The sequence below is a fragment of the Bactrocera oleae genome, chromosome 5, assembly GCF_042242935.1.
Source record: "Bactrocera oleae isolate idBacOlea1 chromosome 5, idBacOlea1, whole genome shotgun sequence".
Taxonomy (NCBI): domain Eukaryota; kingdom Metazoa; phylum Arthropoda; class Insecta; order Diptera; family Tephritidae; genus Bactrocera; species Bactrocera oleae.
The window spans coordinates 14502141-14528209 of NC_091539.1; the positions used below are offsets into that span (position 1 = coordinate 14502141).

At 33.0% G+C, this 26069-nt stretch overlaps 1 protein-coding gene, 1 long non-coding RNA gene and 1 other non-coding gene across 4 annotated transcripts; 2 read left to right on the forward strand and 1 right to left on the reverse strand.

Annotated features, from left to right (window-relative positions):
• Positions 1 to 976: 976 nt before the first annotated feature.
• LOC118682440 (uncharacterized) lies at positions 977 to 2101 on the reverse strand. The gene is made up of 2 exons (XR_004978264.2): positions 1204 to 2101; positions 977 to 1143 (listed from the first exon to the last, which is right to left on the reverse strand). It is a non-coding gene; the product is annotated as an uncharacterized lncRNA (long non-coding RNA).
• A 12012-nt stretch (positions 2102 to 14113) lies between these two features.
• Positions 14114 to 15268, forward strand: LOC106625145 (uncharacterized). 2 transcript variants are annotated; one of them, XR_004978263.2, is made up of 3 exons: positions 14238 to 14412; positions 14485 to 14776; positions 14847 to 15268. It is a non-coding gene; the product is annotated as an uncharacterized protein (transcript). The 2 variants fall into 2 exon arrangements; XR_011396606.1 differs by lacking the exon at positions 14847 to 15268 and having other exon boundaries at positions 14114 to 14412; positions 14485 to 14727.
• Positions 15269 to 23976: 8708 nt separating this feature from the next.
• LOC106625943 (uncharacterized) lies at positions 23977 to 24536 on the forward strand. Its single transcript, XM_014245761.3, has 2 exons — positions 23977 to 24104; positions 24185 to 24536. Exons 1-2 carry the CDS (start codon positions 24047 to 24049, stop codon positions 24493 to 24495), a joined length of 369 nt encoding a protein of 122 aa, XP_014101236.2. The 5' UTR covers positions 23977 to 24046; the 3' UTR covers positions 24496 to 24536.
• Positions 24537 to 26069: the final 1533 nt, after the last annotated feature.

Sequence of the window (26069 nt, forward strand, 5' to 3'; positions counted from 1 at the left end):
TTTAGAAGCTTTGAAGCGCTTAAAAGGTGGTTCAAAACTATGATAAGTTGAGCAATGTTTTAACCATTATTGTTTGTATCGATCGCAAAAATGTAAAATGCATATATACGTATGATAAAAAGAATTTACAGTAGAGTACTGTTATTTTTTTCCATACATAAATTAATTATGGTAAGTAAAACTAAATTGAAGTATATATTTCACTTTATAAAATCGTTTGTGATATCGATATATTTTTATAACCTAACTTTTAAAGCGCTTTACTCTGGCAATTTGACACAGAATTATATATTTTTTAGAAAATACACTAATTAAATATACATAACTTTTTAAACTGACTAGAAATAAATCGATTGTCAATATATGTAACTGTTGTCTGTTCTCTATCTGATAATTAGAAAAAAATTTGAAAACTGTAAGGCGGAGAACATTTCCGTTACGATTAAGAGATCATACTTGGCGAGACTTTCTTAGAAGTGTCTAAGAACTTATTTTTCAGAGTTCCAAGCGAACAAAAAAATATTATTTTTTTTATCCACCGTACTGAATACTGTGCCACTCAAGTGCTTGTGTTCGTTATAAAGTAAATTACTCAAAACAACATTTTCAACGATTGCGTAGCCGCAATTCCATTGGAAACGGAAAATTTTAAGCAAACTCGTTGTTCAATTCTTTTTTACCATGGTAATAATCGTCAGACAAGCCTTTCGTCAATAATAGCTGCCAAACATAAACTAACTGATATATGGAGATCAAACTTCACAGTTTAAATGTACCCGTTAGAGTCAAATTTGATCTTGAGTGTATTTCCAATACCTTCGCAGCAGTTGCGCTGTGCACGCGGCGATTGTGACTGTGCATAATGCATCGATGATATTGCCAACCCAAATTGTTAGCCTTTTATATGTAAGTATAGCATATATTTTTACAATGAATGATTGGCATATGTACATATGTTATTTTGAATGAAAATACATTTTTATGTATTGTATGTATGCATGTATTATATTTTAATTTAAAATAAAGAAATATAAATTCATTATACTTCGAATTATTAACCTCCGGGATTGCCTGGTGCGCCTGGTCCACCAGGTGGAGCGCCGGGAGCACCTGGATTGCCCCCTCCTTGGGCTATCGCAAAGCCTATATTAAATAAAAATGCATTATTTCAAAACTAATAATAGTATAGAAGAATATTTTTACCACTCAACAAAGCAATCATTGCTAATGAAAGCATTACGAAGTGGAATATTGATTGCATTGTGCTTATTCAACGGGAGCTGCTTTCTTATCGCACTCGAGTGAGGATCAGAGTATTGAATAGCAAGTTAAGCCAGAAGCCGTGCCTTTTATAGTTTGTTGCCTCACCATCATAGCTTTTCAGTGCTTTACCGTAAGGGCAATCTCTATGTGAACACTTGTTAATACATATACATTTGCATATAATTACATACCATATGAATGATAACATAAAATAAATAATATAAACATGTGAATCAGTGATGTGAATGAATTGAGATCGATTGAAGTGTACAATGTGTATGTGTTGCTGTGATCACGATTATTCGCTTATCTGTCGTACATCATAGAGTAAGTTAACATATATACATATAACTATAACATATGTATATATCTTGTAAAAAATACAAAAATTGTTTTTAAGCTACAGATTGTTTTCTTCAAGCAAATAACAGGATAACTAGGTTTTCGTCGACCATATATTTTAAACGGGTACATATGTATGTACTGACTAAATTAAAGAAACCCTGAATATATATAATTTTCTCTTCATACAGTCTGCTGTCTCCAAAGTTGTTAATGATTGTCCTTGTGAGATTAATTATTGCGTTTTTGACAAGACTTTATTTCAATATAAAATTTTGTAGCTCTATTTATTGCAGGCCAAGAAGAGCTAATATGGAAAAGCGGATTAACGGGGTATACACTATAAAGACAATCGCATTAACGGAAATCAGTGTATTGTTTATATGGTTAAACATATTATCAAAAAGAAAATTAATTGCTTAGTCTATTTAAAGAATACCGTCATTTATACATGTATTTTAGAATATTATTTCAAGTCAAACGAAACGGTGGAAAACAGGTAAAATGTGGACTTTTGACGAACGGAGTGACAGAAAAAAAGTCACCTGTATCAACATTTTGACATGTATATTATACAAGTATATTGTCAACGAAACAAGTATACTCTTGGACTTTAGATTTTATTTACTAAGTATTTCTTTTATTGTTATACCAAGAGGAGGGTATACTATTAAGTTTGCCACGATGTTTGTAACACCCAGAAGGAAACGTCGGAGACATAAAGTGTATATATAAATGGTCAGCTTGGCGAGCTGATTCGATTTAGCCATATCCGTCTGTGTATAAGCGAACTTAGTTTTAAAGATATCGATCTGAAACTGTGCTGTTCATTTGTCAGAACCGCAGTGAAGTTTTGTATCTAGGGTCATGCCTAGATACTTGACCGTGTGAAAGTAAGGTATCTGTATCCATTATGTAAAGACAGATTTCGTATTATTTAGTTATAACATATATCCCACCTTTTGGGTCACAATAGTACCTGATTAAATGTAGATTGCAATTTTTTCGTTGACTCTCTCTCTCTGGATAGAAAGGCAGTATCATCAGCAAATGTTGCTATTGTAGTTTTATTAGGGGTCGAAAGGTCATTTGTGCAGATAATACATAACAATGGTCCTAGAATGATACCTAAAGGCAGCTATCTTTATATTACGTAGTTTTGAAAATTGATTTCCTTGTTTGAAGTAATAGTAACGATCTTTCATATATAAATTTGATTTAATTCTTAAATATACATAATGAGGAAAGAGCTTTTGCACTTTATTTGAGGAAGACTGCACAGCACACCTTTTAACTTCCAGTGAGTTTTCAGCAATATTTGTGATACGATGTATTTGATAAATGGTGTAATATTTTGCTCTGAAACCAAGCCATGTTCGGTATGTTACAATTTTCTATATAAGGCATCATTCTGACTATAATTATACCCTAAACAGGGCATATTAAGTTTGCCACGAAGTTTGTAACACCCAGAAGGAAACGTCGGAGACCCTATAAAATGTATACATAAATGATCGGCATGATGAGCTGAGTTGATTTAGCCATGTCCATCTGTCTGTCCATTTGTCTTTAGAACTAGTTTCTCAGTTTTTGAGATATCGATCTTTAATTTAGGGTATGGCCGTTTCTCACCAAGAAACTGCTAATTTGTCGAAATCGCCGGTATCGGATCACTATATCATATAGCTGTCATACAAACTTGACGATCGATATCAAGTGTTTGCATGGAAAACTTTCATTTGACGATATATTATATAATATATTCCTTAAATTTGGAACGGATCATTATGTATGGTAATAACGGAATCTCCGAAGAAATTGTTCAGACCGAATCAAATTCTTCTAAGGAACCTTTTGTATTTGGGAAGGGTATTAAAGCTTTAGTGCAACCGAAGTTAAGGCTTTTTAAACTTTTTGTTACCACTATCCTCATTTCTGATATTTTCCATAATGAAGGTGTGTATTTCAGTGTAAAGACCGCACTAAAAAGCAGAGCCAGCTTACAAAGGCATTTTAATAAAATTTGGCGTAAAAATTCAGTGTTACTCACCTGGTGATTTACTTCAAAATCATGAGTAATATCAACTTGTAATGAGAGAACTTCAGCCAGATGATCAGAAAATTCTTCTATTTCTCTTTATCATCTTTAGATCAACTGCTATCTATACCTTTGAGATGATTATTATATCAAGTCGACCTTTTAAATCCACCAGCAGTTTGTGCTTTTTTACATGCCAGATTACTGATATACTACTTTTTAAATCCATAATTTTTTTAGTATTACTTTTTTTGTGTTAAGTTAATAAGGCTACATTTATCAGCCGGTAACCGCGTTTGTTGCCACTTTTGTCTGGCTTTTCGCTTCATCTTTTTTAAATCCAAAATTCCAATTCGATATTTCCTATATATCACTCCCTTGCCAAAATTGGGAGTGTTGCGCGATGCAGCATGTTGCAATTACTTGGTAAACTTTAATATTTCTTTAGTTATTTTGCTACAGCTCCCAATATTTTCAGCAGTTATTTTCTTGAATAATTCGAATCTATAAAATTGGTGACAGACTTTATATATGGTATATGTTCATAAAATGTCAAAAACATGGGAATAATCTGAGCTGAGATCAAAGCTGTTCTCTATTTCAATATTTTGTAATGAAATTTATCTTGTAACACAGACGTCGGGAATTTTTGCTTGATCAGAAGGTGAGTAGTTTGCTTCGCCAGAGTTTTCTAAGTTCGAGTTTATTGAATTTTAAGAATGATTGAGCTCTGAGGTGTATTTCAGGCATTAGGCATTCATCAATATTTTTAAGATGAAGCCGTAGAAAATACGCCTTAAATTTTACAGAAACCATGTAACGATGCCACAGCTTTCATATTCGCCAGACATTAGCACCGTGTGACCTTGTGACGAAATTTCCTGTTATTTTTTGAACACACCTCGTTTGTACTGACATATGTATGCTATAACTATCAAAACTTATCCCGCGGATTGTATAAAATACTGTGTATTAATTGTATTAATCCAGCATAACTTGAATATAATGTAACTTAATATACTTGTTTGAATACACTGAACGACATTTCATCTAAAAATTAAAATATATAACCATTTTGACTAAGGAAAAGACTAGAAGTGTTGAATGCTTAGCAAGGTCGATGATTTTTGCATAAGAATCTTGTCGGATCAGGTTAACTACTGAAATAAAGAGGAACAATTTTATACCTTTGATGATAAGATAACAAGTTAAATTAGAAAAAATCAAATTTTAGTTCCATGCATCTTAATTAAAAGTTTTTCCAGTGTACGAAAGTTGAATTTTCAAAAATTCTATAATAATTTGGTATAAATACGGGAGCGAATTAAGTGGATCAGCAATATAACTAACAATATGAAGACCCAAGTATTCCTAGCCATTGTACTGGCTATATTAACGTTAGTTATTGGTGAGTATACTTCTACATATGAATATTATATAGTTTATATAATAAGTTATTAATTGTCTGTCCTTAGCTCAACCAAATCCGGAAGCTTACAGAGGTGATTGCTGTGGTCCTTGGGTTGGAGGAGGCGGTGGCGGAGGTGGAGGTTGGCAAGGCGGTGGTGGAGGAGGAGGGGCTGGAAAATAGATTTACACAGCCTATGACATCGTTTTCAGAGCAAATAAATTAGTAAAAATCATTACTTATTCAAATAAATGAATTATGTAGTTGAAAGTTGATTAAAAGTTATTTTCCAGTTCTTTTTACAACATAAACATAATAACCTAGGTATTGAAAACATTATATCAAAATTCACCCATTGATTCCAAAAATTATACTATTTTCAATAAAATTAAGTTAAAATAAGGGTTTATTCATAATTTTGATTACCAAAGTCCTGTAATAAATTAACCCTTGATCCTAGTAAAGTTATTTCCATGCACATCAACGATTCTCGAATTTCGTCTTTTGATGACAATATTGTAATATTGTATTTCTTTTATGAATTTGTTTGAATTAAAATTTTAAAACTAGAGGCAGCTCTTCTCGAATATATCTCCGGCATACCGTGAATATCTTTTGAACCGGTTCAGCTCTGTAATATAATATTTAAGTTGTTTTTTTTTAGTTAAACAAATAAAATATACAGAGCTGATGGCAACTCTTCTCAAAAATATTTTTAACTATAAGACTTGCAGTGGCTCAGTTGACCAATGGCGGCGTTCTGTATAATTCGAGCGTAACGGATTTTGTTTCGTAACGTTATTTGGATTTAGTTATTCGATTTTACTACCTGATTAGAATAAGGATCGAACACAGAACTTGCGCTTCTCGATGTACTTTATTATAATGTTATAATTAGTTAATGAACTAGATTTTGTATTACGGCGGTTAAAAGAGCCGTAGTATCTCTTTTGAAAGTCGAAAAGTTTATATCTGGATGGATGATTTTAAATAGAAGATTCTTACAAAACCGTCTTTTCCGGTTAATTTCCCAAAAATAATAAAGTGCAAATAGGTTTTCTTCACTAAGAATTGAAATATTGTTAATATATATATATATTATTCTAAAAAATATTCTTTATTAATTTGTGACTTCTATTCAGTAAAGTACTGTTTCACAGCCCTTAATACCAGTAGCAGTAATTACCTAAATAATAGGTAATTAACCTTTGTTTTATATTATTAACTAATAAATTAATTATAATAAAAAAAAAACAAATTTTTACTGCTGTCTTTTAAATTTAAAATTTTTTTTTTTACAAACTGTAGAGAGAGAATACAAACCTCCCATCAGTGCAAGCAAGCTTCAAGCTTATCAGCTGTTAGAGATCAATTTAAAATATCAAACGAATGCACTTAAAATGTATGAAGCAGTCATATGTATTAGAAAATCTTAAAAACTGGGTAAGCCCCACGGAAAGTCTTGTGTTGCAAGAGAAACAAAATTAATTTCGGAAAACCCCACAATTGATAATGTGGGCATAACACAAATAATGCAATAAGTGGATAGAAACAATTTCAATCAGCAGATCATAAACTGTAGGACCGAGTTGTGTGTTACATATGTACATACATATGTGTGTGAGGTGTTTATTTATAGCATTGTAAATGTAACAAACGTACGATCGACATTTCCCCATTCTGAGGGTGAGTGAACTCTTGCATCAGTACCTTGGACGCTTGTTGGCTTTATTCATTATCTCTTGTTATAAGGTGCTAATATTATATTAAATTGTGTTATGTGGTTGATATCACTGTTTACAACCGTATCCAGCTTTTTCGTTGAGTTTTAATGTTAAACTTTGCAACTTTTTCTCAAACAAAGAAAAAATTCATAGTATCAAGCCCTTTTTGTCTGGTTCCAAATTTAAGTGAAAATGTCACAATTATTGAACAAGACTTTTTAACCGGATAGTTCACAATCGAAGAACGAAAAAAAAATAAATATCATCTGCAATTTCTCTGCTGTATGGCTGCTGCACGGTTGATGTTGGACGACTTTTCCAAAACGCCGAAAACACAAAATTCGGTCGACAGTTTTAAACACTACTATTTGAGATTACTATTCACGGCACCAAAATGGTTTAGACATTAAACAATATTACTGTGCGCTATTAGATCGATTGGATGTAAAGATCAAAATTAGGCCAAATTTTCAAGCCAAAAAAGTTTCAGTCTCCATGTAGCACTTATGTTGTAACTTCAATATCTTAACTCTGACAGCTGAGATTTTGCATTCAATGCTGGTTTTGAAATGATATTTTAACATTGGTTAAGGAAATCTCTAGCAATCTGATTACATAGAACTTGGTGCGTAATATCTAATAGTTCACAACAGCGGACGTTTGTGGGCATCCCAATAGCTTTTCCTATACTTTGGTACAAGGGATAATTAGCGCAAGCTCTTGTCCCGAAAATAGCTTTCTTTAAAAGTAGTGAATATTTCGAAAAAAATTACCAATTTTTATTGGTTATCACAATGATTGCATTTATATTTAGATTTTATTTTGTGACCTACTTGCATTTAAATTTATAGAAAATAACTTTATCTAAATTAATATAGAACTATATGTAAAATAAAGTCAAGGTTTAATAGCATTCACGGTTTTAAATCTTTTCAAAATCGCTACCAGAAAACACTAAAATTTAATTTGGAAAAATATATGAGCTAACAAAGCTGGAAATACTGACAATTTTATTATTGTTATTATATCTTATTTGAAGAATAGTTCTATACAGCCAAAAAACTCCCGTTACATATGAGAACATATTTGTCAATATTATGAAGTTCTTTATTTATATGGATCAGTACTTATATGTATATATGTATGTCTCTTTCTTTCTGATAATAATCCACAAAAAATGTGAGGACCACGTAGACAATTAGGTAATGTTTTAAAGTAATCACATCGCAATGTTAATGTAACTATATTATACCCTGAACAGGTTATATTAAGTTTGCCACGAAATTTGTAACACCCGTGGGGGAGCCTATTAAATATATACACAAATGATCAGCATAATGAGCTGAGTTGATTTAGCCATGTCCGTCTGTCGGTATATATATAAACTAGTCCCTCAGTTTTTAAGCTATCGATCTGAAATTGCGCACCTGCTCTTTTCTCACTAAAAAGCTGCACTTTTGTTGGAACGGCCGATATCGGACGACTATAGCATTTTCATTTGACGAGGTATCTTCAAGAAATTTGGCATGGATTATTATTTAAGGCAATAATGCAATCTCCGAAAAAATTTTATAGATCAGATGAGTATAGCATATGCCATACAAAAAGAATGATCGGAATCAACTTCTGTAAGGGATAATATAGTTTCGGTGCAATCGGAACTCTTCGGTCACTAGTGTTGGTTAGAACGTAAAGTGGTCCTGTTCTAGTACATAATGTGGTCCTGCTTTTTGAAGGAAATTAACGATACGTGAGGTAATTTTGTTACATGCTGGAGTATTTATACTATTTGGGAAATGTCTTTTATAATTTTCTTGATAAGTAAGCGGCAAAACGGCCAGAATATACAAATATAAAAACTAATTTGTAATTTTGTATCAAAATTAAATCAATAATAAAATATATATGTAAACAAGTAAGGAAGGGCTAAGTTCGGATGTAACCGAACATTTTATACTCTCGCAAAGTCAAATGGTATACTCGTTTGAGATTTCTTTGTGGTTTGACTGATATTTTCGGTAGAAGGTCAACTATAGGCACTGGGGTCCACATATTTAGTACTTAGGGGTTTGAACAGTTTTGGTTCGATTTAGACAATTTTTGGCCGCAAGGTGGCATACTTTAATTGCATTATTTACGCAAAGTTTTACCCCGATATAATCATTGTTACCTGATTTGCATAGTGGAAAGTGAAAGAATCAGATGGAATTGAAAATGGTGTTACATGGGAAGTAAGCGTGGTTGTAGTCCGATTTCGCCCATTTTCGCACTATGACATAGAAACATGAAAAGAACGTTATGCACCGAATTTGGTTGAAATCGGTTGAGCAGATCTCAAGATATGGGTTTTCACCTAAAAGTGGGCTGTGCCACGCCCACTGTCTAATTTGGAACGCGGTTCCTATAAAGCCAATTTATACCATCTCAGAGATAAAATTTAATGTCTCTGGCGTGTTTAGTGCTTGATTTATCGCGCTTTTAGTAGTTTTTAACAGTACCGTTATATGGGGAGTGGGCGGAGTTGCCACCCGATTTCAACTATTTTCACACCGTCAATAGAAGTGCTAAAAACATTTGCTTCCAGTGAATTTTGTTGTTATAGCATTAGCGGTTTAGGAGATATGCACATAAAACCTATTAGAGGCGAGACCACGCCCACTTTAAAAAAAGATGTTCTAACTGCAGATGCCCCTCCCTAATGTGATCCTGTGTACCATATAACAGTCTTGTATCTTATTGCGGAGCTTAGTTATGGCAAGTTATTTGTTTTTGATTAATGGCGTTTTGTGGGCGTGGCAGTGGTCCGATTATGCCCATCTGCAATACCAACCGTCTCACGGTACCAAGAAACATGTCTACCAAGTTTCATAAAGATATCTCAATTTTTACTCAAGTTAGAGCTTGCACGGACGGACGGACGGACAGACAGTCACCCGGATTTCAACTCGTCTCTTCATCCTGATCATTTATATATACATAACCCTATATCTAACTCGATTAGTTTTAGGTGATACAAACAACCGTTAGGTGAACAAAACTATTATACTCTGTAGCAACAGGTTGCGAGAGTATAAAAACGTTTGCTCGGAAGTCTCACAAATAATGTGTCGAGAAAAAGAAGAAAATTCTGCGATAATCGGACATAATAAAAGCTTGTATTGGATTACAATACTTTTTCGAGATTAAATTTGAGTACGTTCCTTTGATAATAATTAGAAGTGATCGAAATCATTGATTTTTTCCGATTTTAACTTTTAACTCAAAGTTTTAGGATTTTAGTGCAGCAATTCGAAAATAATAATATTATTGCCTAACGCTAATGCCTGGTTCAGCCCAGATGAGGAACAATTTTAATCGCGTTCTTTATATTCGTCTAAGAGCTGCCTACGTTATTTACTTATAGCTATAGGTCTATATGCAATTCTCCGGAAGTTGTTTCACTAGAAATTAAAAGGCCTCGTTCACAGTTTGTGATATATATACATATGCATATTGTTTTTTTTTTTTTTAATAATAAATTTTAACACTTTTAGTTCTTAAAAAGTATATTTAAAATTATATTTACAAATAACACCAACAAATATTTTACTTTTAACCCTTATGTTAGTAACCGGGTACCCGGGTACGCACCGCGGTGTATATGTGTGAATAGCTTAAAAAAATTCAATATTTCATTTTAAGCTCTCAAATCGTCGTTTTTTAACTTAAAAGAAAGCTATGTTACTAACATAAGTGTTAAGTAGAATTCATATATAATTTTTCATACATATGCGATTGATCACTAAAAATTCGTTGGCTACTTAATTCAATTACCATCGCCACCATCACCACCTTTATAGCCACCACCTCCACCTCCACCACCTCCGCTTCCCGTACCGCTTCCTCGCCCACCACGGCCACCGTTACCTCCCCAGCCACCACCTAAAAGTTAAAAAGAGAAAATAAATTCTATTATTTCCTCCCCTATTTTGTATACAAATTAGCTAACTGCACTTACCCAAAGCCAATGCGAGTATGGCCAGAATCGAAATATAGATCAGACAGAAATTCATGTTGTGCAGCCGCAAATAATCAGTGAGTGCTTAACGAATTTAATATCTATATTTATATGAAACTAATAATGCACAACTGAATGATATCGGTAAAAATATTTCACAAAAAAGCTACAAAGAAAATGTTTTGTTTTATAGAAAATTTCAATGGAAATATTTCAGTTGTTTAAATACTCTTGACAGAGTCTTTTGTAAAACAAATTTGGAAAATGTTCTGTTAAAGTGTAGTAATATAATAAGATGGTGGATAATATCTCACATGAAGAATTCTCCGCTAAATGGTTTGGTTTATTCGAACCGATTTGGCCTTTCAATAATTACAAGGTAGGGTCTAACACAGTTATAGGAAACTACAAATACCAGAGCAATCTCAAAATTATCCGATCTGTAATAACTTTTATACAAATTATTTATTTAGCATTAAAGTAAATTATAAACAAGAAATTTAAAAAATTATAATTTTATTATTCAAAAAGTACATCCTTGGCTATATTTACATTCGAGCATTATCTGTCGGAACTTATTATTGACGGATCTGCAGGTCCGTTTCTTAAATTCTTAAAAACGATAGAGTACAAGTCTATGAACCATACGTTATAAACGCAACGAACTGTAAAATTTTCATATTAATTGTAAAAAAACCTGCCGCTTTTTACTATAAGTTTATAACATCACAAAGCAATGTATTTTTGTTTTATTCAACAAGCTCTAAAAAACTAACGGTACCAAAATGTCATAATCTCTGTTTATATCATTCTTTCTACTTTACAATGAAACATTAAGTTGTTGTTCAAACTTTATATTAATGTTTCTTGTATTTCTTTATGCGCCACCTTGTATAGCACTCACCTTTTTATCTTGCTTTCACTAATAAATTGGTTTTTTTTTATGTTTTTTAAAGAAATTCACACTTTATTGTCGCACAAAATTAATAATATTTTAAATGATTCACAGGTTGTGACGGTTGATAGTGGAGATAGCGATTGGTACGAGTACGATGCGCAAGAGGGATCGGAATTATTTCGAATGTGTTGAATTGATGACCCAATCCCTCTTTTTGTTGATTGTGTGGGGTGTCATCGTGTATGGTGGTAACTTCTGTGCTGACATCGTGTGCAGTGTGGTCGTTTATGTTGTGAGTGCGTGTTGTGTTCCAAGGTGTGGTGTGTTGTATTAGGGTGTGACATTATTTACCCTGAAGAAGCGGTGTAGTTGGAAGGGGAGTTTATAGTCATTTAAACATTTCTCAAAAAAAGGTATTGGAGCTAAATCTTGACCGTGTGGTAATCAATTATGGCCAATTCACGTAGAACTTTTGTTTCGCTTTGCGTCAGACATTTGTTTTGACAGAGAAGTTCGATGTACGCTTTTGTATGAGTACGTTCACATAAAAAGTTTTCGACGCGAAGATAAGCAAAATGTTGGGCATCTCTCATCTTTACACGCTTTCCCAAGCAACAGTTGCCATTTTTATTAGAGAAAAACACTGAAAGCAAAGTGTTCATTGTGGCATACCCATTCTTTCCTTCGCTTCGTTTTTTTAGTATGAACTGTCACGCAAAGTTGTATATGAATGGGTCTTTAATGTCATATCTATTGGATATCTCTTTTTGTGTGCACTGAGTGCTGAAACCAAAAATGATTAAACATGTACAGATTGGACTCTAAAAGTATTTAAACTGCCTTGTATTCATATAAACAGCGATTTTCATAAATATATGGTCAAATATTGCATTTTCTTGTCAAAATTACAAAAGTAATTCGTTCTCTTCTAAGCAACTGGCAAAATAATGCTTAACTGAAACTTTAGTACTCGCGTTGATTTTTGAAAGGGCTTATCTCAACTTAACTGAACTTTTAAGGTCGTATTTTGGATTAACACTCATTGTGTTATTTAGGCGAATTTTTGCCATAGCCTAGTCAAGAGAGGAAAGTCAAGATTGTGTATAAGTATGAACATTGCCCTCTCCGTCTCTTAAAGCTTTAATGAATCTTCGTATTTTAAAGTACATATTTAAATTGTCATAAGAGCGAAATTGAATAAAAAGTAAAAGCCATTGTATATCGAATATCGGGTTAAAATTCTAGAATTATTAAGCCAAGGGAGGCAATTCCGGTCTGTCATTCTAATATCTTTATGTAAAACAAGTAAGGAAGGGCTAAGTTCGGACGTAACCGAACATTTTATACTCTCGCAAAGTCAAATGGTATACTCGTTTGATATTTCTTTGTGGATTGACTGATATTTTCGGTAGAAGGTCAACTATAGGCACTGGGGTCCACATATTTAGTACTTAGGGGTTTGAACAGTTTTGGTTCGATTTAGACAAGTTTTGGCCGCAAGGTGGCATACTTTAATTGCATTATTCACGCAAAGTTTTACCCCGATATAATCATTGTTACCTGATTTGCATAGTGGAAAGTGAAAGAATCAGATGGAATTGAAAATGGTGTTACATGGGAAGTAAGCGTGGTTGTAGTCCGATTTCGCCCATTTTCGCACTATGACATAGAAACATGAAAAGAACGTTATGCACCGAATTTGGTTGAAATCGGTGAAGCAGATCCCAAGATATGGGTTTTCACCTAAAAGTGGACTGTGCTACGCCCACTGTCTAATTTTGAACGCGGTTCCTATAAAGTCGTCTCATACCATCCCAGAAATAAAATTTAATGTCTCTGGCGTGTTTAGTGCTTGATTTATCGCGCTTTTAGTAGTTTTTAACAGTACCGTTATATGGGGAGTGGGCGGAGTTGCCACCCGATTTCAACTATTTTCACACCGTCAATAGAAGTGCAGTTTGCTTCTAGTGAATTTTGTTATTATAGCATTAGCGGTTTAGGAGATATGCACATTAAACCTATTAGAGGCGGGACCACGCCCACTTTAAAAAAAAAAAGTTCTAACTGCACTGTGTACCATATAACAGTCTTGTATCTTATTGCGGAGCTTAGTTATGGCAAGTTATTTGTTTTTGATTAATGGCGTTTTGTGGGCGTGGCAGTGGTCCGATTACGCCCATCTGCAATACCAACCGTCTCACGGTACCAAGAAACATGTCTACCAAGTTTCATAAAGATATCTCAATTTTTACTCAAGTTAGAGCTTGCACGGACGGACGGACGGACAGACAGTCACCCGGATTTCAACTCGTCTCTTCATCCTGATCATTTATATATATATAACCCTATATCTAACTCGATTAGTTTTAGGTGATACAAACAACCGTTAGGTGAACAAAACTATTATACTCTGTAGCAACAGGTTGCGAGAGTATAAAAACAATAAAATACACACTTGATGTATATACTTATACATAAATATTTATTTACAAATATGCATTACCTAATGCAATTTAATGACACTCCTCCACATGGGGATTCTTTGTCGCCCACATAAATATGTCAACACCGAACCCTTTGTTCTCAGATTGATAACAAATAAGCAGTCGCGTCTGAAACGTCGTAATTTACGTATAAATATAACAGCTACAACGAACATCGATCATTGTAGACTTTAAGCTTGCAACATGAAGTTCTATGCACTCTTCGTTTTCGCACTAGCCATGCTGGCTATGGCATTCGGTAAGTGTTGCTTCGATTATGAGTAGAAATATATGTAGAATGGGTTTTTCATATACACACATTAATTTGCAGCTATTCCCAATCATGAGCTCCGACCAATTGCTGAGCTATATCCTGGTGGCGGTGGCGGTGGCGGTGGAGGTGGAGGAGGCGGCGGCGGTGGTGGCGGAGGTGGTGGTGGTAAATAAGGCAGTCTGAGAATGGTTTTGATTTGACTAATGTCTATACATTTTTTTCGGAAATTGCATTACTTTAATAAACTTATATAATAAAATATATAATATAATAAATACATATGTACATACACACAAAAAATATAGTCTACAAATTTTTATGGAAAAGAGCTTGTTCAGGGGCACACCTGGTATGACATAATAAAAAAGGCGATTACTTTTATACTGTCTATTTCATCAATTGTTTTTAAAAATTTTAAGGTTATAATTATACTTGTTACACAGTAAAATTTTTGGAAAAAATTATTTTGGAAATGGCGGATGTACACCTGTTTTAAAACCGTTGGGCAAAGAAGAAACACTATTAAATGTACCAAATGACCGACCTTAACAACAACTGGGATTTAGTTGGATATTAGCCTCTAGCTGTCGCAGCTCTTCCAATTTTTACTTGCTTTCTATGTTTTCCAAGAGCACAACCGTTAATTAGGGTTTCTAAAGAAGAAATTCCGTTTCCTTGATTAATTTTGGTACCTTAAGTATTAAAACAGATCATGACGAGTCAATAAGCAGGCATTTTATTATACTTTATGTGATAAAGAATTTAGACGTTTTAGACTTTTTTTGATTCTAGTATGACAATACAGTTACAGTCACCTCAAAAATTCTTCGATTTATGTATTAATTTCTTCTACTACTTTTGGAATACTTTTGCATGTCATTTAGACGCCGGAGCTTCACGATTAGGGCTGTTTGTCGGTGTATTAAAGCGATAATCCCGGTTGTTTTATTATCGGAGGCAATTGTGTAGTTCAACTCTTTAAATAAATGAACGCTAACTACACAGCTTCAAAGGCTGCATAAAACTTATTTAATAATTGTAAGGAACTCCTTCCTTTATAGTTGATCAACTGATCACGCTATGTTAAGAACGTAAAAAAATGCTGTTGCGGTGGAACTTGTTGTGAAAAGTTTTTTTCTGTAAGATTAAATTATTTTTATACTTAATACCGGGAAAAAATTTGTCTAATGATCTCTAATTGAAAATATCGTTTTTGGTAGAGAGCTTTTTGAAGTTGACTTAGCTATCTGTTTCAGGAGCGATGCTCTTACCCTGAACCTGAAGTTGGGGTTAAAGTTGTTTCAGACATATTACTTTAGCTTACACAGGAACTATAAGTATTCTTTATATGATCACATACCATGGTTTGTTGTGATAGCTTTACGATGGAAATATTTCAAGAGAGAATTCGGAGATATCGCTATCGGGATAAGTATTCGCAATATAACCTAACCTCGCTGGCATTCGATTATGTGTTAATTGATTTCAAAGTTGTTTATAATTATCTGTAAAAAGCTCTATGTTATTTATTAATAATACTACGCATACTCATGAAATTATAGTACATATAGTATATGTATGTTATTACATGAAGGGGTACATTTGCCTACTTTACTGATCATTAATTAATATAAATTGTAAATAACTATTATTTGTAAACAAATGAAACAAAACTGCGGGACTTCCATGAATCAAAATTTCCTAGTAAAACACTGCGATTTTATAACACGAGCATAATATAATATTACAATGTTATAATAGCCGTGCCTTTGAACCAATAACAAATTTATATACTATCGCAACATATTGCTTCAGAGTATAATAGTTTTGTTCAACTAACGTTTTGTCAATTTTTACAAGAGTTTCGGTTAGAATTGTCAATTGGGCCTTAAGCAACTCATAGAAACTTTAACAGAAATCTCCGATATGGGTAATTAACCGGTGATTTAACTGATAGGTGGCTTGCAAGAATGGTAGCCTTAATATCATCTTTTCATTCTTGGCTTGGTTGCGCCCATGTCGTTTTTAAATTCGTAAGTATACTCCTACACAATTTTTAAAATAATATACAAATTATTAAATTTAATTAGTTTTTTTTTACATTTTATTTAGGTTCCATTTTATTTAGTACTCCTGATTTTGGAGAGTGAAATTATGAAATTAAAACATATTCTGTTATGATGAAATTTCACAATAAGTATATATAGTATATACATACATACTCATGCAGACCCAGAGGCATAATTCTGCCAACCTGCGTATAAACGAATATTACATTATTGAATTTTAAATTTATAGAGTCGGACATAATGTTTAGCTAGTCTGCATTGCTGATATCTAATAGGAGAACAGCAGTAAAGGCTAAAAACGTCAATAAATTACTAGTTTTAAACAACATCAAGTGGATTATTGAGGAGTAAAGTATTCTAACGAAAGGTATTATAAGTCTACATTTTTTAATCTCATATTTCGTTAGTTAATGTGTAAAACATGTACCTTTTTATTACTCGTCAACTATCAGAGCAGTTTATAAAGTAACTTGAAAAATTTGATGTGTATTTTTTTGAGTTCTGCGTCATTGTTCATATTTTGTTTTATGAATAAATCCAAAGAGTATTTCATAAAAATGAAGTGTACAAAACAACTGTTTCTTAATTTATAGCAGCGAAAAGTAAGTAGATTTCAAGGGCAAAACTATTGATACTATCGATAGTATTTTTTAAACTCCGACAATCGATAGTTTTGCAGCTTTACTGCTTTAGCTGCGTTGCGCTTCGATGTGAACGACTGATACAAAAGCATACTCGTACATCGAATTTTTCTTTCAAAGCTAACGTCTGGCGCAAAGCGAAGCAAACGCTTTATGTGAATCAGCCATTAGCCCATTATTACTTGTTTTAGTTGAGTTCGATAACATATATTTCGATGATATTCGATTTCATATAGTAGTTATTTGTTCGATTCGCTACTCTCATTCAGTTTCGCCCGTTTCCAAGCCTTCCTTATGTGTTTATTGCGGCTTTCTTATCTCATTTGCTCATTTTATTGACAGCTGTTCGTCAGCAGTGACACAAAATACTATATAAATACAAATACAAATGCTTATGTCTATTTATATACGCATCCAATAGCTATCGACGAGAACAGAATTGGCATCATTTAGGAAATCCAGTTCAGACCTCTTATCGCTGTTGCTAAAAGAAAAAAAGTTTTATAGCCATTAATATGTATGTATGTAAACAAATATTGTAGTTTATTCATATTCCCTGAGTGAGTTTGGAGAACAGGTTTTCATCTCAAGCGTACTCAGTACAAAAAAAAAGACAACAATGGCAAAATGAAATTTGTTTTTAGCCGGCAATTTTCAGTTGTTATTGTATATGTTTACATTATGAGAAGGCTAAAATAAGGTTGGGCGAAGTTGCTATTTTTGTTTGAAAGTATTACTCACTGGCACAAGTTTATCGAATGTTCTTAATCTTACGTGGGTTTAAAATACAAATTAAAGTGTTAAGTGGTGACTTGTTTTGACTAATACAAGTTTTTGCGAAAAACCACATTATTAGTTCGTATTTGGTTCATAGATTATATGAGAGTTCCTAGTGATATTCCTTTTTAAGAAATTTAGATCTCTACAATGAATAGCTGGTTCAATAAGAAACAATGAACGGTTGGCCCTGTATCTATAATATTTGTATTTCTAAAAATTCTACAAACTTATGTTCGGTATTTACAAAAACTGTTGAGATATTTTTTTTAATTTGTACCCGATTTTAACTTGAGTTTGGGTTCGTGTTGACAATAGAAGGACATTGATTCCCAGACTTTCTTGGAACACATTCGAAAGAGAAATTTGAAAATAAAATTCGAATCTCTATCAAGTTGAAAAGGTCATCAGCGACTTTTTCCTGTTTTAGGACACCAAAAAAGAACGGAAGAGAAGAAATTTAGCGACAATGAAGATAATCGCCGAGATTGAGGCCGATTTTACATAAATCCAAAAGAAAAATCGTACTGCAAGTTGGAAGATGGTGTATCAGATGCAGTACAGTATATTGAATAACAGAATCGAATTTTACCATAGATTGAATAGCATAATCGAATCTTAAAAACGATAACAACTTTTCATTTCCTGACTAGACGACTTTTGTGAGTTGAACGTATTCGTTGTTTTCAGTACATTCATGGAGTCACATTCACATCGCTATATTGTTCATGATAACTGTTTGTATTAATGCACCTCCGGATGAGCTTCAATTCACTGAATTATTTAAAAAGTTTTTTGTTAACGTTTTTAACGATCTTATAGGAATACCGTAATTAAGTATTATTTATTTATTGTATTACTTATAACCATTATTTGCACAACTTTTTAAGTACTGAGTGCATTTGCACTTGAGTTCACTTGAACATATTGACTTTTGTAATTTTATGCTCGAGAATTATTTACGCTTTATTTGAAGTGAAAAATGTCATATTTACAATTACCCAGTAGCTAATATTCTATGAGATGCCAAACAACAAACTTCTGACCAAATATATAAAGGTTCCAATCAAAAACTTTTAGAGCATGGTATATTCATAATGAAAATATTTACAAAGATATTTGTGTTCCTATATTACTAAAGCAGAATACAAAGAAATATGAACTTAAACTAAGGATCTTCCTAATCCATTAGCTACAATCCCATAATCAAACTCGCTTGAAAATGAGAGATCCACCGGCCTTCTAAGAGCAACGTATTATCAAAAACACTTATCGAGCTTGTCTAGTTTTAAGAGGTTGGTTGTAGTCAGAAGTATGTAAAAATTATAATTTTAAACTCAAAGTCAGTAAATTATTTTACTTTGTAATAGTAAAAAAATGGCATCATTAAATTAGGTTTCAACTTGACTTGACAGAAATTTGAAAAAAAGTATTTATTTTTTAAAGTTCCAACCGAAGCTCCTTGCGGTGACCATCACTTGGAGATTGATCTAAAATCAATTGGACAGAAAAAATTAGTTTTATTAATAGATAATCTAGTATCTGATAAAAGTTTTTTTAATTAACAAAATGGCGGCCTAAGAAAAATGTTTTTTCAGATTTTTGGGAAAACCAATAGTTAATTGTTAATAACAAATCAAAATTACAAAAAGTCCTTCGATCAGGCACTAGTCTTTCATGTTTGCGAAAAAAAAGCTATATAAATTTTATTGAAATCTATCGAGCGGTTTTCGAACTACATTTACGCATTTGAAGGTTTACACGAACGTTCCAGAGCGCCCGATAACTAGTTGCTAATTATCGAATAAGTCGAAAAGTATTTGTCGGATTTGTTTCAATTTTCAGAAAATATTTATAATATATTTACTATATATAAAAAAATTTCCAAAAAATCGATTTTTCGAAACCTACCCTACCTACCTAACCCCTTAAATAGATTAACTTATTAATTATTGTTAGGTCTTATGTAAAAAAATTAAAAACATGAAGAAGTATTAAACAAAGCAATTTAATTTACCGCAATATACTGATAATGATAACGACAGTTATGTTGATACTGTTAATGATCAACCAAGTTTTTTCAAAACAAGCGCAATTTTTTTTAATGGCCTAACCGGTCTATACCATTTTTGCGTACGGGTTATACCATACATACCTTATTCTTATTGCTTTTATCCCTCAAAATAAAAAGAAAAAATAGTTTTGAATCTGCTTTTATGTATGTAAATGAAAAAATCCAACAGAATAAAACTACACAAAAATTTAACATATAAATAGTTTATTAAAATTAAGCGCTAATTCTTTTAGGATTCATTCTTACCATAATCTTTTTAAAATAGACTCCAAATGTTTAAAAATGAAATATTTTACTTTTCCTGTCATGTTCCGTAGAAATTTCTCTTATTTATCCCCAAATATATCATGTCATGTGTCATGTCAATGACCAGCTCGTCATTATTCTCAGTCCTATGGTTTCCCAGGAAATACTGCACTAATGCCTAAAAACTGTTCCAAGCTTTTTTTCTCCTTATTTCTACGTAACTTCTGGAAAATTCTCTTATCACAATTTATAATTTTTTTATTTGAGACATTCCTAAATAGATTCCAGCTTTTGTTTTCACCTCTTAAAGCTTTGGAAAAAACTCTTTACATATTTGAAAAACTCGGTCTCAAGTTTAAGAGCCTTAACAAATTGATTAAAAAAACCAAATTTAATATGCAATGGCGGCATTTATATAGTTTTAGGATCGACAATTGCTTCCCATTTAATATTGAATTCTCCCACTTCGTAATCGGTATGGCGGCCAATGTTTTTGATGGTACTGAGCAGCATCATTCCTACTATTCCATAGGTAGAGACAACAGGAGTATTAAGAATACCCACCCTGCATTGCAATTCAAAAACACAGCATCTTGAAGTCTCCAATAACTTCCCACATGTATTCCATATACTTAATACCTGTTAATACTGTCGTAATTTTCTTTGAAATCTACGGAATTTAATAATGTAAAAGATGGAAATTTGTTCCTATTGTGTAGTAAAACAACTTTTATACTTTTTGTTAATAAAAAGGCGTGATTCATGACAAAAACAGAGTCCATCTTTCATACGGAAGAAACAAGAAAATTTTTCATATTTGAACATCAGAGTTCAGTAAATTCCATTGTTTTAATCATGATACCAATAACTCTGTTTGATAGATTTACTTAAGTCTCTTATTAAATTACAAAAATTGATGAGATGGTATTTTGTGATTCCAGAACGAATTCCGAATGTTTGCGAAGACCGACATCACATATACTCGGGCGCGAAAATCAAAAATGATCAAATCGCTATATTTGCTTAAAAAGCTAATATTTTTGATTCGTAATCGTTATTTACGTATACATTTGCTTATATAACAAGAATATATATTAAGTAAACCCCAAGCGCAAAAAACAGAAATTTTTTGTTGACCTGTGTTATAATTCTATAAGAATTTCTTTATATTGCAATATATTTCAGATACTATTTTATTCATTTATACTCTAGTTTTTCTTTTAATCGATATTTTATTCACTGAACAGGGTATATTAAGTTTGCCACGAAGTTTATAACACCAAGAAGGAAACGTCGGAAACCTTATAAAATATATACAGAAATGATCAGCATGATGAGCTGAGTTGATTTAGCCATGTCCGTCCGTCCGTCCATCCGTCTCTCCGTCTGTATATATGCAAACTAGTCCCCCAGTTTTTAAGCTATCGATATGAAATTTTGCACCTGTTCATTTCTCACTAAGAAGCTGCTCATTTGTCGAAAATGCCGATACAAACTGAACGAAATTTGGCGTGAATTTTTTCCTAAGGCAACAATGTGATCTCCGAAGGAATTGTTCAGATCAGTTTACTAAAGCATATAACTGATATACAAACTGAACGATCGGAAGCAAGTGCTTGTATGGAAACTCTGTTATTTGTCGAGGTATCTTCACGAAAATTTGCATGGTGATGACTATAGCATATAGCTGCCATATTAACTGAACGATCGGAAGCAAGTGCTTGTATGGGAAACTTTTTCATTTGACGAGGTATCTTCACGAAATTAGATCGAAATTAAGTTCTTGTAAATATCTTATTATATATATTAGCTAACGGTTTTACTTGTTGTATCACTCAAATAGAGTAAAATAAATATGCATGAATTGCCTTGTATTCTGAATTCGAGACAATTGATACCATTTACTAGGCATTAATATTCATGAAGTATTATTAGTGATTCATTCAGATGATGCAAAAAGTTGTCATTTTTCAATAATTTATTTGTTTAATGCCTATTCGCTAAATAAGGTTGCCATATCTTCTGAGCTGTGAGCGATATGATTAAATTTGATTAAATTTGATTAAATCATGCAAAAAATGTACTGTTAATTTGTTGTTTAAGTATTTTTGTTGTTAGTATATAGTTTTGGTGTTGTGCTGAAATTGACGGTCTAATGGGTAATTTTAAGAAACTGTTAAAAAAAATGTGTGTTGATGCCAGAAATGCAATAAATAGCGAACTTCTCTCCTCTTTTTCCCAAGTTGTACATACATACATCAGTGTCTTATTTCAAATCAATAAATTTTTATCAATAGAAGTATTGGCAGCCCTATGTATAGGCCATATTAATTTGCATATACTACAAGGCAACATCTGAAAATATTATGCAAGATTGATATTATGTGTAAAATTCTAGCGACTCGGTCAGTCTAGTTGACACATACTTATAAGTATGTATATTCATACACATACCTACATTTAAAACTAGGAGCAATAAAAATGCCTTTGCAGTAAACTTTCGATAACTCATTATTGCAAGAAATTATTGTTTTATCATCAATATGAAATATCAAAGTTTTCCTGATAATTTTTAATTTTAATTCGATAACTCATTATTGCAAGAAATTATTGTTTTATCATCAATATGAAATATCAAAGTTTTCTTGATAATTTGTGTTAATTACGATAAGTTCTTTAGTTAGTGGCTTTCACTCCCGGCAGGCGTTGAAAGTATTGCTTAAGTTTACCAGTTAATTCAATATTTTTGCTCCAATGACAATTGCTGAAATTATATTTAACAGTTTCTTTGCAGATAAGACATAACCTTCGCTCAACATTTAAATATTTGCTTTATTTCAAAATTTCGTTCAATTAATGATATAATGGGTGTTTACATACCAAGCTGAAAAAACAAAGTGTTGTTGCATAAAGGCAATGCTCCATGTCAGAAATCAATGATACTGTTTGAAGAATAGCATGAACTGCGATAAAAATTACTTTCACATCCACCGTGTTCTCCGTGTCTGGCCAGAAACTTTTTCTTCTTATCAGACCTCAAGATGCATGATGCATTTATGTCAGAAGAATAAATATATGAGAGCCCTTTTTCTCGTGGTTGTTTTTGTAAAAATTATACAGTGAAATAATGTCTCTGTGTCACTTACATAAGTCAAAACGAGGTAGGATCCAAAACCCAACTCAATCAAACAATAATATTATTTTTAGGAATTTAAAATTGGTATCAATGATAAAGTTTATCTACTTTACAATGGTCAAATTTTGAGTCAAATTTGGTGAACGCTTCAATTTCGAGCATATAGGAGATTAATTGAAGAGGCAATAAAAGGTTGCTACTTCACCAACCAAGTAATTAGGTTGGCTCGTTGAGCATGTAGCACTTTCTCTTATTTTTCTCATAAAGAGTTTTCCAGATACATGAAACTAAGGTGATTTTTTGCAGGCCTAATAAGAGCATACTTTACTGTTTGAAAATCTATTCAATTCAAGTGCATACAATTACTTGTAAATGAATGCATTTTTCAAGCTTCATAAAATGTTTGCTCGATTTTGTGACTTTTCGCAGTACAAATATCATATTTAGAGGCACAGTTATTCCATTTGACTTTACTCCAATTCACTAAATATATTATGCATACGCCTTTATAGGTATGTATATATATTTAGTATTTGTATATATGTATGTATGTGACTATATACCTTATCCGCTGTTGTTACTCTTTATGCATTCTTTGTGATGCCCTCGGTATAAAACACGGTAGCATTGCATTAGCTCATCAATCGCAGTTCAGTATTCAGCGAGAATTGTTGCAATGAAGCTTTTACTTGTTCTCTGCGTGGTGGCTACAATCATGATGGTCCAGTGTTACGGTGCGTCCCCATAAAGCATACATATATCATTTTCAAAAATTTTGACATAAACATGTATGTATATTTGTTTTTATTTGCAGCTGGGGAACCTAAAGGGCCGGTTAGGCAGAAGCGCTCACCCGAACCACTTAGTAGAGATGGAGCTCCTGGTGAGCCTGGTAAAAATGGCGGTGGAGGAGGAGGTGGAGGTGGTGGAGGTAATGGAGGTGGTGGTGGAGGCAATGGTGGCGGTGGTGGTAATGGTGGTGGTGGAGGCAATGGTGGCGGTGGTGGTAATGGTGGCGGTGGTGGCAATGGTGGAGGTGGAGGCAATGGAGGTGATGGTGGTGGTGATGGCGGCAAAGGTGGCGACGATGGTGCTCCCGGAGCGCCTGGTGCTCCAGGTCATTAATTTTGTTAAGGAAAATAAAGTTTTGTTTTGTTTATAAGTCAGTATTGGGAATTATTTTTTATTGATAGTTATTAGTAGATTAATTGTGAATAATTATGGCTGAGTGTTGGCATACCACGTTTGTACTTCTAACTCTCTCTCTAACTCACATTTGCGTATCATTAAACAGTTTAATATGGTGAGTATTTGAAGTTATCCACCTAATATTGCTGCATATCAATATGATTGACGTTATAGTTAGGTTTGGTAAATAGGCTGATTTTTCGTGAGGGCACCAATAATACCTAGAGCCTGCAACAAATTTATAAAGGCTGCTAATATCCATTCCAGCCAATTCAGCGGGTTAGTAGAAAGTGTGGCTACCAAGATGCTTTAACCTTAGTCTGGCGAAAGCTGGTGGAGGAGAAAGTGTCTAGATGTTTGCGCCTTATCTTCCTCATTGAGACTTTGACAAGTTCCGTTTTCCAAAATCTTTAGCCATACCGCGTGAACAAATACAATACAATGTAAAAATTTACATGTATAGATTTTTCGATGATGCACTACCAATAGGCTTTTCCAAATTTAAAATACTCAATGAAAAATATTGGTCAAGTAAAAAGTTCGTTTGATTTTTCAAAAGATGATAACTTTGTGTACATTTGTCCGGTTTAAGTCAAATATTCGCCGTTTTGTTCGTAAACTTGTTGCCAACGAGATGCCAACTTCATTATACCCCTCTCGTAGAAGGCTGGCGTGTGGCCATAGGGGAGCAGCTCGTAGTAGATGATTCCTTGCCAATCCCACTAAACATACAGCAAAACCTTCCTGGCCGTCAATTCGGTCTTGGCCACCGTCTGGGCCGCTTCCCCGAGCTTTGATCACGACCGTTTGCGCTCGATGTTGTCGTAAGTGACCCATTTTTCATCGCCAGTCACAATCCGCTTCAGAAACGGGTCGATTTTGTTGCGATTCAGCAGCGATTCGCAGATGGAAATTCGGTTTAACACTAGTACAATAACGCCATCTCTTAGATAAAAACCGAACGAACTTTTTACTTGACCTAATATATAAAGACGTATACAAAAAATTTTTCATTGAAGTAAATATGTTTGAAGATGAAATTTTGATAGCGCTCCTCTGCACCTGAGAGGCTTCATTCTATGCTGTCTTTAACATTACCTTGAGGAAAAAATTATGTTAGCATGGTTTATTTACATATAAAGTTTTTAGAAAACGTTAGCATGAATATTTATTTATTTATTTATTTATTCCAGGATACAAAGTACATATTACATACAAAGTATGCACCTATAGAGGTGTTAAAAAACACCTGTACATAGGCCTGGTAATATTAGTTTATTATAATTTAAATGGACCCTATTATTTTTAGGTTTTCAGAATAATATTACAATAGTAAGCATAATTACAAGTTCTGGTTACTAAGCTTTTATCTAAAAATGCTTTATATATATACATATATATTATATAATTGGTATACGTTTTTTGGAGGGAATCAAAGTGATTCTTCAAAAACCGGAGGATTTAGTACTAATTCACTTTGTTGTGAGCCCAACGCCTTTCGTAGAGACAGA